General features: G+C 44.6%; 2 protein-coding genes across 2 annotated transcripts; one reads left to right on the forward strand and one right to left on the reverse strand.

Annotated features, from left to right (window-relative positions):
- The first annotated feature begins 1736 nt into the window (after window positions 1–1736).
- On the forward strand, window positions 1737–4089 carry LOC115670202 (probable protein phosphatase 2C 24). Its single transcript, XM_030591412.2, has 4 exons — window positions 1737–2760; window positions 2868–3215; window positions 3361–3466; window positions 3564–4089. The coding sequence occupies exons 1-4, from the start codon at window positions 2230–2232 to the stop codon at window positions 3902–3904; spliced, it is 1326 nt and encodes a 441-aa protein (XP_030447272.1). The 5' UTR covers window positions 1737–2229; the 3' UTR covers window positions 3905–4089.
- Window positions 4090–4445: 356 nt separating this feature from the next.
- Window positions 4446–10363, reverse strand: LOC115670208 (methylsterol monooxygenase 2-2). Its single transcript, XM_030591422.2, has 7 exons — window positions 10258–10363; window positions 8530–8667; window positions 7706–7851; window positions 7446–7565; window positions 7158–7370; window positions 6980–7060; window positions 4446–4883 (listed from the first exon to the last, which is right to left on the reverse strand). Exons 1-7 carry the CDS (start codon window positions 10285–10287, stop codon window positions 4802–4804), a joined length of 810 nt encoding a protein of 269 aa, XP_030447282.1. The 5' UTR covers window positions 10288–10363; the 3' UTR covers window positions 4446–4801.
- Window positions 10364–12182: the final 1819 nt, after the last annotated feature.

Below are 12182 nucleotides of genomic sequence, written 5' to 3' on the forward strand. Positions count from 1 at the left end.
CAGCGGATAAGAAGATATACGCTCGAGTCTTAACTTAGCCATTAAAGATCGTACCAAATGCCGTATAGAAATAAGGGTCTGAAGTGGCAATATCAGTCTAAAAAAAAAGCATGACCTCACCCGGATCAAGGGCATTTTCATCTTTCTATTTACATATATATATATTTACTTTTTTTCTTTATTTTTATTCCTTTTTCATTTGTTTCTTTCTATAAAAAAGACAAACTCAAAAAAGAAAAAGAAAAGCTTAAGTTTAAAAATAAAATGGAACACACAGCTCCACCTATGGCCACTAGCCGCCGCCCCGCCGGCGATGGGGCGGCAGCCACAGGTGGCTTGTTTTTTTTCTTTATAAAAAAAGCTTTTATTTTAAAAAAATTTTAATTTAATTTAACTAAAATTCATGTTAAAATTATTTTGGACGAAAATGCTCTTGATCAGCCGGAAAATTTTGGCCAGCAGGATTAGGCTTCTATAACCACTTTCAGCCCTTATTTGATATAAAATTCACTTCACGTCCTTATTTGAGAAAATGATCGCATTTCATACTCTTATTTAGAATTTTTCCTCACAAAAATGAGAAGGAATATATTTAAAGCACGTTTAATTGATAAATGAACTTGGGACACGATGGGCAACGGGTTGTTGCCCCTGCCCGAGCACCAGCATGAAAACTGTGTGGGGGAAAGGATCGAACCGGGCCCCTCGCGGTTAACGGGTCGGGCACCCGGAGGGCCCCCCCGCTCGGACGGGGGACACGTGGTGCCCGATCCGGAGAGGCGTCATCAACGAAGGGAGGGCGGGGGTGGGGCGTGTGGGCCCAACATGTCAACCTTCGACTCCACACGTAGAAGCATCCCATTGGGCCACAACATCCCCGAAGAATTAAAGTCCCTCCTCCTGTCCCTTTCTAACCAAAGGCAATCAAATAAAAATAAAATTATTTTTCCTCTTTTTCTTTTTCTTCCTTCTTTTTCAAGCTCCAATGCAGGAGGACGCGTGGCACCGAATCGAGGGGGATTTAAATTTCGAAACGGAAGGGACGCGTGGGGGACCCTACGCGTGCCTGGCAGGTAAAAGTCCTTCTCCAGTTAATATAATTGCACGATATCAATTTAGCAAAATTCAGACCAAAAAATAAATTTTTAGAAATTCAAATGAATCACACACACACATATATATATATATATATGTATATATATTCGTGAAGAGCATGTAAAACCTGTAGTCCAGTGATGTAAAATTTGAATCTCATACCATATTAGAATGACTATTTGGCTTCATTTAATTTGCGAAAAATTAATTATTTAAAAAATATTTTTCTAATTTTAATCATTGTTGGCGTTTTACAAAAATGAATCAATGAAAAATATTGACTATTATTAATGACCCATGTCCATACATTTTTGTCGATGATGAGAATTTTTTCACTGCCTCTTTTTTTTAAAGATATAAATAAATGATCATAATTAGGAGAATGCTATTCAAATCATTAATTTTTTTATGAAATAAATGAGGCTCGTGTATAAGAGTATAATAATTCTGCAGGAAAATTCACGAGTTAAGTGGTAGGAGATATTTCGATGCCTGTAATTTTCGCGGTGAGTCATGTTATTCATCACACAGGTCGGCCCAAAAATAGGTTTCCCACCCATCGCATGATTAAGGTTGTAAGGAAAATTCTCCAACCCGCCGTAAGATGTCGGATTCGGCCACGCCACGCATGAGAGAGAGCGAGGGGGGCACACGTGGTCGGCTCCGACGGAGGAGAGAGGGTCGTTTGGAGGGAGATCGACGGCCGGGATGGCCTCGTTTAGGTGGGAGCACACTTGCCGTGACGCACACCAGCGAACCTGCCCCGTCACGAGACGACGCTTCTTCTTCTTCTTCTTCTTCTTCTTCTTCGTAGAAGAAGCAGCTTCTCTTTACTTCTCTTTGCGGAACTCGTTTCTCGGCGTGCGTGAAGAACAACAACGCAGCGGAGGAAGAGGCCGAGGCGGCGTAGCTCATCATGGGATTGCTTGCGAACCTCCCTTCTTATGAGCGCTCTTGGGTTCTATTTCGTGTCTTCGTTCTGGTGTTGTAGCATCAATCTGGCCCGGAAGCCGTTGCCATTTTTGGAGGGGCTCTGTTTCTTTGTCGAACTGTACAGGAGAAGAAGAAGAAGGTGGTAAAGCAAAAGAGAAAGGGAGGAGAAAGGCGATCCCTTTCCCTTTGCCAGTTCTTTCGATGGCGGAGATCTGCTGCGGGGTGGTGAGCGAGAGCGAGGCGAACCCGACGTGCAAACCGAGCTCGAGGGCGGCGAGGCGGCGGAGGATGGAGATCCGGCGGTTCAAGTTCGTCGGTGGCGGCGGCGGCGGCGTCACCCATCCTCGAGGCAGCGAGACGGAGAGCGGGCTAAAACGGAGGAAGCTGCTCGACGGCAGCGAGGGCTCTTGCTCCGACGAAGAGAAGCGCGTCGGTGGACGGGGGGACGGGAGATTGGAGCGCAAGGCTGCGTCCATCAGCGACGACTCGCTGAGCCTGATCAGAGCAGCGACGATGGCGACGGCTGCTTCTGCTCTGAGCAGGACACTGTCCAGCCCGGCTGCTCTACAGCTGCCGAGCGAGTATCCGAAGTTCGGAGTCTCGTCCGTCTGTGGGAGGAGGAGAGAGATGGAAGACATGGTCGCCGTCCACCCTTCCTTTTGCCGCCGGCGCGGCGAGCCCACCACCGAGCTGCATTACTTCGGTGTCTACGACGGGCACGGTTGCTCTCATGTAAGAATCTCGGGCTAACTAAAATTCAAACGACATCGCGAGCTTTTCAATCCTTAAAAATAAAGGATTTTTTCTGGTCAAAGCTCTAAAATATGATCTTTGGGTAGGTGGCAGTGCGTTGCAGAGAGAGGATGCACGAGCTGATAAAGGAGGAGCTGGCGGCGGCGAACAAGGAGGAGGGCTCGGCTCCGACGGGGTGGAGGGCCGCGATGGAGAGGAGCTTTCGCAAGATGGACGAGGAGGCGATCGCGTGGAACGAGGGCGCCGCGGCGGCGGCGGCGGCGTCGCACGAGAGGTGCAGGTGTGAGCTCCAGTCGCCGGAGTGCGAGGCGGTCGGGTCGACGGCCGTCGTCGCCATCGTCACCCCCGACAAGATCGTCGTCGCCAACTGCGGCGACTCCAGGGCGGTGCTCTCGCGCAAGGGCAAGGCGGTTCCTCTCTCCTCCGATCACAGGGTTGGTATTGCACTCTTCGGCTCGTCTGAGCTGAACCCGATCTTATGGATGCTTGCTATATTTTAAGGATTCATACATAAAATTACTATATTGAACTGAATAATTCAATCACGTATACGAATTTTAATGTGGTGATTTCTGGCAGCCGGATAGGCCGGACGAGCTGAACCGGATCCAAGAAGCGGGCGGTCGGGTCATCTACTGGGGCGGGCCTCGGGTCCTCGGAGTTCTCGCAATGTCAAGAGCCATTGGTAGGGCTCATCTGGTGGCACGTCATGATCGACTGTTTTCTGCATTTTTGGTTCTTGCATCTAATTGAATATGCTACTCGTTTTCTTTTTGGAGCAGGCGATAATTATCTGAAGCCGTACGTGAGTTGCGACCCGGACGTGACGGTGATGGAACGGACAGCGGACGACGACTGCCTGATCCTCGCGACCGACGGGCTCTGGGACGTGGTCTCCAACGACTCCGCGTGCGGGGTGGCGAGCATGTGCCTGAGGGGGAAGATCCCCGTGCCACCGGAGGATGCGGCGGCGGCGTCGGAGCCCACGGCTGCAGGGACGGGCAGGGCGAGGCCGGACAGGGCGTGCTCGGACACGTCGCTGCTGCTGACGAAGCTGGCGCTGGCGAGGCACAGCACGGACAACATCAGCGTGGTCGTAGTGGATCTCAGGAGATCTTGCTAGCACGGAGAGCTCTTTCCTTCCGTTGCTTTTATGGCAAAATTAAAATCAAGATCCGAAATTTGTTAATGGAAAGGGGAACAGAATTAAGTTCTTGTCTGTAATTTTGCCGGGTGATGAAGCAAATGAACTAACTTAGTAAATCACGAAATGGGGAATGAGGTGGTTGGCGATCTACTGCTTAATTACTTTTGCGGGTCCATTTTCTATTTCATCGTTTGCTCCGAACTACTTGTCACAACATGGCCAAACTTCCCAACATAAATATTCTAAGAGAAGTAACCTTGTAGAGCATTTCATGTGGAACGCTTTCAATTGATCTAACGAAAGTTCAAAACTTTGTTCCAAGTGAGTGAAGATGATGCGATGAATTCCTTGAATCTGAAGAAATTTCGCCAAAAAGATCGACCCTTTCTTTGGCAAACCAGTCCATCCCTGAAACGGAAGAAGATGGTTGAATTTTCAAGACTAGGACACTAGAACCTTGATGCAGACATCTCCGGGAAAGGCCCTCCGCATCCAAAGCCGTCTATGGAAAATTCCATAGTCCTCGAAAATCATAATTTTTAAAGCACTTTACATACAGCAATCGACTGTTCCCGGGGAGGAACTCAAATCATACACATGCTTAACGACATGAAATGCAAAATTGTCTGTGTGAACAGACTCAGCTGAGGTAGCGGTCAAAGTCCATGCAAACAGGTTGGTGGCCACACAACCTCATCGATGTAGAAACAACTAGTTCACAGGAAGCTTTCCACTGATTCCACGTCACAGATGATACTGAAAATGAAGGAAAAAATGAAGATGATGCACTGACCGAAAAAGAACCTTCCTCTGAGATGACTATAACCATACAGCCACTTCCAATTTCGAGAATCTCAACAAAATTTTCCCTCGCTACATTTCCTTGCCGGAATATTCAATGTGACCGGACTTCAAGGCCTTCAACTTTCTGTACCCCTTGTCGGTTCCGAAGATCCTGGCAAACATAGATAAACATGCCACCACTCAACAATGAGGCTTACGATAATGAAGGACATCATATGATCGACATCTCTATAAGGAGCAAAGCCCTGACCCAACAATAACTTAGAGCCGAAGAGAAAGAAGCATAATCGAAGATCATGTGGTTAGGAGGAGAATGTATCACCCATATCTCTGCTGCATGCAACAACTCATGTATTGTGTCCAAACGATGCGCTGTGCATATTTTTCTTACGAGCCTAAATGCTTACAGGATTCAAGATGCTAGTCCAATAAAAAAAGAAAGAAGTTTAGTAATCCCCCACCCCCTTTAGGGTACCATAGGCCCTCTAAATGAGATGATAGCAGAATGAAAATATTCTATGTTGAAACACTTATTCAATTACATCATTCACACAGGGTACGACATAAGAGTTGCTCATAAAACATTATCATCTAAGCATCATATAAAGCTGGCTAATTACAAATTATTTGCACGCCATTTCTACTCGGGAAAAGACACAATAAATGGATCAAGTAGACAAGTTCTGATACAGGAAGAAGTCTCTCAAGAAACAACAATAGAAAAAGAGTTTCAGACGAACTTTGGTTTGTGAAAGGCTCATAACACTCAATGCTGAAAAAAACATACATTCCTAGAGAGTGCAGCAGGCTACACAGGCCCAAATGCTCTGAAGGAATGATTCTAGGGTCAATATGACAATTCAGGTTACAACATGCACTGAAGGCAACTTAAACTTTTAAAGGTTGACCCTATTTTTGATCTGGAATGGTACGAAACTCCCATCCATTAGACATACATGGGACAATATTTACATATGTGCCATTCAAATAGGAAATGGGAACAGAAAATTGTTACGGTCTGTTTGGATTAACTTATACTTATTAAGTTTTTCTAATTGAAATCTTGCAGCTCGCACACTTTTGACCTTTTTGAAAGCAGGAATACTCAAAACTTCCACAAAATGCAAATGCTGACACGTAAGTTTCCCATATGAACTTCTTCATATTTTTTCAGAATTGATATTTTAAATTTGGGTTAATACCACGAAAAACCCTAAACTTTTACACATATGACAAATTTACCCCAAATTGATTTTTTGAACACGGAAAACCCCAAACTGGTACACTTGTGACAAATTTACCCCAAACCAATTTTTTGACCATGAAAAACATCAACTGGTATGCCTGTGAGAAATTTACCCCAAGCTAATTTTTTGACCACCAAAAACCCCAAACCGATACATCACTTGTGACAAATTTACCCTCCGTTAAATTGGATTAATACCACGAAAGACCACAAATTGGTAAACCTATAACAAACGGAGGGGTAAAACCCCAAATTAGTACACCTGTCAATTGCCATGTGTCATCCAACTCAGTAATTAGACACCAAAATTTAACGAAAACTAATGAAAGGGTAAATTTTTCACGGGTGTACCAGTTTGGGGTTTTTTGTGGTCGAAAAAATTAGTTTAGGGTAAATTTGTCGCAGTTGTACCAGTTTGGGGTTTTGGGTGGTCAAAAAATTAGTTTGAGATAAATTTGTTATAGCTGTACCGATTTGGAATTTTTCTTGGTCGAAAAATTAATTTGGGATAAATTTGTCACATGTGTACCAGTTTGGGGTTTTTCGTTGTATTAACTCTTTAAATTTTGATGGGAAAACAGAGAAGGAACTTCAGCTTATGCTTAAAGACAAACAAATAAAGCCTGAAGAAGTCTGTTACATCTGCAAACAGCTCTTGCCATTAAAAAGGACAAGATTTTACATGTGTAGCAAGTAGGAAATGCAGATGGCAAAGCAAGGTAGGTATAGAAGATAATATTAGCTCCCAATATTAGATATAGCAATGTCATATCACCCTTTTTAACTCATTGATGTAGGCCCTTTCCCACTCATTAGTTATAGTGAACATCCATAAGATGACAGTTAAAATACAAAGGAAAATAACAAAGGCAGAAGATAAAAAATGATAGGAAAGCAGTACTTTCACAGTCATTTTTGGCTTGGACTAGCTTAAAAGAATGATAGAACACAGAAAAATTAAATATTATGGCCTCCCAACAAGCATGAAGTAAAGAACTCACCAATCCATGTACACAAAGGTTGATGCGTAGTTTCCAGACTTGGTATACAGCAAGCGGTGGTGGTAATCATGAAAATCAGCGCTGAAAGATACATGAAAGAGGTATTTCAAGCAAAAAGGTCAATGGAGGAGCAACTCAATATAATGCACAATGAATCAAGTGACGAAATAGCACTTACCCCCCATATATTGGCAGAAAGTTTGAAAGGCTCCATGGGAAATGGTAACCACAATGAGCTTCAACTGTCTCCAGCACTCTGACTACCATCCATAACCATAAAGTCATCAGATGAGGCCCAGTAATGGCAGGGCCAATAATGGTTGCAAAACCAAGAAACAGTATCTCAGCAGGGTGCGCATATTCGGAAGTCAGTCCGAAGGGCGTGGCGTATCTGTGTGAATATGAATACATTCACATATTTTTCCAAAGAAAGGGCTAGAGGAAACTGTGAAAAGTTCTTGCTTACTCGTGGTGGACACTGTGAACATGCTTGTACAGCCATTTTGTATGTAGAACCCTGTGGCCCCAATAGAATACAAAGTCCTCAAGGATGAAGTAGAATATAACCTGCGTCAACACTGTCTTCCTGCAACATCCGAACGAGGAAGTTGGTAGCTCCTCAAGTAAAGGTACAAATAGATGGTAATGATGCATTCCAACCTTGAGGACTACTATGAACAATGTTGCAGAAAAAGAACATTTCACGTATAAAGAACCAGAAAATACCAGGGTGGCAGGGGAAGACTACTTCGCATGCCCATGAATCTGAAGACAGGATAGGAGAAAATCATCACTGGTAGGTTTACACACAGATGATACAGCACAAGACGAGTGATGCATTTTTCCTGAGCTGCAAAGGTGTTATTCTTCGGCTGCACAAAACGTTAAACTCTGTAAAGATGGAAGAAGGAATAGGAGAATACATAGATGGCATAGGCTGGTTGACAGGCAAAATTCAAGGTACTGCTCAAACAAACGTAACTAGGATTATTGACACAAACTTCAAGTTTAACAGCAGAAACCTCTCTGACCAGAGAAATGAGGTTGTCAATGCTTAGCTATACCATTCCTGTTCCCTTGATATTGCTAATCATAAATTGTTCAACTGTCACAAATGAAAACTTTTACCACTGGCAACAATCTTATTTCTACCCTTATTGCTTCAATATCAAGTACACAACATGTAAATGATAAGCTTTTGATAACTTTTATTGCCCACACTTCTAGACAGCATAATAGCAGAGACATATTCAAAATTTTGGATAAGCAAAATCTTAAATGAACATGAAAGGTGTTTACTCCATACAATTTTAAATGCCACAAACATACATATATGCATATCTTCGCAAGCATCTTTAGCAAAGATTGACTTTTAAAAACTGTAAGGTAGTTTCATCTGCTGTCTACACAAGATAACCACTTCCATTCACATGTTAAAAGTGGGAAAAAAAACTTTTAAAAACAAGACCAAGTGTGATATTATCAAAGATGGGAAGGCAAGAGGAAAAATCACACAAGAGGGAAAACTTTGTCATAAAAAAAGGTCCAACCTGTATTTTGTACTTGCTTAACCATCCTGCCCGTTCAAGAAATATGAAAGGCAGTCCTGATAAGAAAAACACACTTTCATGAAGAAAGAAACTCCCGAGGCAGGCCAGTTGAAAGTCGCTGAAATGGGTGACCAGATACTGCATCAAAAGAAAAAACAGACAACGAATATTAACTTATCCCCACTAGGAGGGTGAGTAGAGCTATGAGAAAACTGAAGGTGGCAAGTGTTTCTCAAATAAAAAAAATGTCGCTTTCTTCTTATGCCAATAGTGCGAGGGATACTTGTCAAAGGCAATTGAATCAAGGGGAGACAGAAAACCAAAGAATCAGAGCTTTATCATTGCCTGATAACAGGATAAACCATAAGAACAACAAGGAGCAAATAAAGATATAGAGCACCGACATTGATTTAGTTTTCTATCGATTGCGGTAACCATCAATAAGCCTAGCCAATCTTCTCTTGAAGTCGGCGATTAGTTAGGCCAGGGAGGAAGACAAGCTAAAAAACCACAAGACAATGATCTCGGTAAGAATTGGCACCGTAAACCCATAAGACTTTGGATTTGCGTGACTGGATCGGTGGACAAAGAAGGTGCAGGGGCGAAATTTTAGTCACTTCAATGACACATAAGCTCCGGTGTATTTTGCCAGTTATCTTGCCCCATAGAAATTGCGAAAAACAGAACACCAAGGAACACATCAGGACGAAATGCAGACATGCAGACTTTCTAACATCCAAGTATTGAACATCACATCAGACAAGCAGAGAACAACCCAGAATCGATTGACAAGGCCATCCCTTTCATTTCCTGGTGCCCCCAGAAAGTGCTCTAAACTGTGCCAACCTTCGATACGATGCCCGCATGTCCGTTTGAATTAACATTACAAAAGATCTTCGATCCCTAATCCGCAGCGCCGACTTCGTAAAAAAAAAAAAAAAAAACTCAATCGTCACGTCGGCAGATGGACTTTCCTTCCGGAGCAAATGAAGGGGGGAAAAAGAAAGCAGAGGAACGGAGCATGCTCAAGACGAAGACACGAATGATTGCCCAGAATCGTCACGTCCACAGTGGGCAGAGACACTGGTCATCCACCAGCCACAGTGCAAAGCTTCCACGAGCTACTCGTGTGTGTGTGTTTTTTTTTTATTATGAAACAGCTAGAGAACAAACAGACAAAAAAGAAAAGGAAGAAGGTCAAGGATCTAAATCGAACATCAATTGCCTCGCGCCGAACGGAGTCAAACCAGCGCTTATCGCTAGAGAGACGCAATCGAAACGCGACCACATAAAAAAGAAGAGAAAAAAAAGGGGGGAGGGGGGGACAAAAGAAAGAAGACAATCCGAAACCACCGAATGCATCGCCACATTCCGCCAGTCCAATGCTGTCCCCGACACCGCAATCGCTCGCAAAGCGATCCCCCTCCCCCCTCGGGGGTCGCGAAGCCGGGGACCGCGATCCACGGCTCCCCTCTCGGAACCAACGAAAACGAGAGCGAACGGCGCCAGGCTCGATCGTAGCCCAACAAAAAAAAACCAACAATCGATTTCCGACGACGGGGAGCAGAGATCCAGATGCAGCCAGGGGAGCGGGAAAGGACCGAACTCAAAGCTAGAAGGGGAGGAAGTAGGGGGAAGCAAGAGAAGCGCGCACGCAGAGAGAGAGCAAAGCAAGCCAAACAGAGAAAGCGATGGAGAGAGAAAGAGGGAGAGGGAGAGGGAGAGTACCAGCCAACCAGATTCGATGATGGAAGCCATGACGAGGACGCAGAGAGAGAGAGAGAGAGAGAGAAGGAGCGAGACCACGGGCGGGGTTGAAAACGGCGAATGGTGATGGTGGTGGCAGCAGAGTGAAGCCAAGGACTGAGTTGAGGGGGAGAAAGATTATATAGAGAGAGAGAGAGAAGACACGAGATGAGACAGACTGTCAAGGGGGAGGGGGAATCTGAGGGCCCCTCCCTTTTTAATCCATTATATTATTAAAAGAAGCGAAAACGACGAGGTGAATGCGAGCGGTTCTGCCTACGTGCCCTCCTCCTCCCCTAAATTTTGCCCCTTCTCTTTCTTGAGCCTTTCCCATCGTGTGTCGCTCTTGCTTCTTCTTCTGCTGCCCCCAGATCTTTTTCTCTTCTCTGTGGCTTTGGCTCAGCTCCACCAAACCTCACATGGCTTTTCCCCGCTTTGACAGTGACATCACCGCACGGGCGGATCCCTGTCTGTCTCCGCCTCCCCCACCCCCCCCTTTGGACATCACCCCACTTCAATCTCTCGCGCCCACAATAAGGGATATTTCGGAATTCATCTAACGACAGAACGTAATTTCGACATCCAGTTCTTTCCTTTCGATCGAGAATATCCCGAGTTTAACATCTCAAAATTTAGACGAATCCTTTTGAATACTTGCTTAGGTCCACTCGTCACCCCCTTTCTCTCGTTTTGGACATCACCCACTTCGATCTCGCGCGCCCACGGCAGGGAATATTCCGGAATGCATCTAACGACAGAAACGCAGTTTCGACGTCCAGTTCTTCCCTCTCTCACCTGAGAATATCCCGTGTTTTAACATCTCGGAATTCGGACGAAGCCATTTAAAGACCTGCTTAAGTCCCACTCATCACCCCCTATTTTTCGTTTTGGACATCGCCCACTTCAATCTCGCGCCTACAGTGGGGGATATTCCGGAATGCACCAAAAGGCATAATGCCATTTTCTCAAAAAGAGACCCCCCGAGCGATACTCGTCCTCGAATTGCCCCCTCAAGATGGTCTGCCGAGTTTCAAGTGTCTCAAACCATCCTCTAGATGGACTCTTGGGTTTTGATTTTGAATGATATCGCATCCCCCTTTCTTGCCGTTTGGATCGGCGCATTCTTTCCCCCCCCTCATAAAACCTCGATCGTATTTGAGAGAGGACAACGTGCCATATATACTCGATTGGAGTGCGACAGGCTTCGCATGCATGATTTCACACAAAGACTGATAAAATTTATGTAAACTTGCAAAAAGGCGACGATCATGGCGCCGATCCTTTCTTCCATCACGTACAAGCCCACCACCAATTCCAACGAACAGTTTGCATACTTGATCGAGTCTGCCAAACACGACAGCAAAGATGGTTCAGTGGAGCGGCCTCGCATCAACTAGTCGAAATTACATGGCGTTTTACATATTCACATACATGTAATGCTTTTGACAAGCTTACATTGGACATATAAATTCTACAAACAACCGAGTAATATCGTTTAAGTAATTTCACGTGCATGGAAATTGAAGCGCATGCTCAAGACTAAATTGAAATTCACCTGTGAAACGAGTGAATCAAGTCGAGTTCAAAGTTTAAGAAATCTACTTATAGATAATTGCCAATTGACAAGTCTCGCTGCTCCCGGTACTATGTTGTGTCAAAGGCCTTTAAGAAAAGACGTGCCCACTCAAGATTGCTACAACCAATTTCGATAATACACGTGGCAATGACGGGTGATTGCACAATTATTGAGCGAATGGCCTTTGACCGAATACTGCGTTTGACTCTTCGGGCGGACATCACTATCGATCTCACCCACAGACCCTCACGTCTTCCCGTAAAGTCTGAATATGTACTCTCCCACGGTCAAAGCTTTACCCAGCTTGACTGTTTTCTTTTTAAATTTATAC

The sequence above is a fragment of the Syzygium oleosum genome, unplaced genomic scaffold (assembly GCF_021117445.2).
Source record: "Syzygium oleosum isolate NSW1041296 unplaced genomic scaffold, Sole_v2.1 Sole_v2.19, whole genome shotgun sequence".
NCBI lineage: Eukaryota > Viridiplantae > Streptophyta > Magnoliopsida > Myrtales > Myrtaceae > Syzygium > Syzygium oleosum.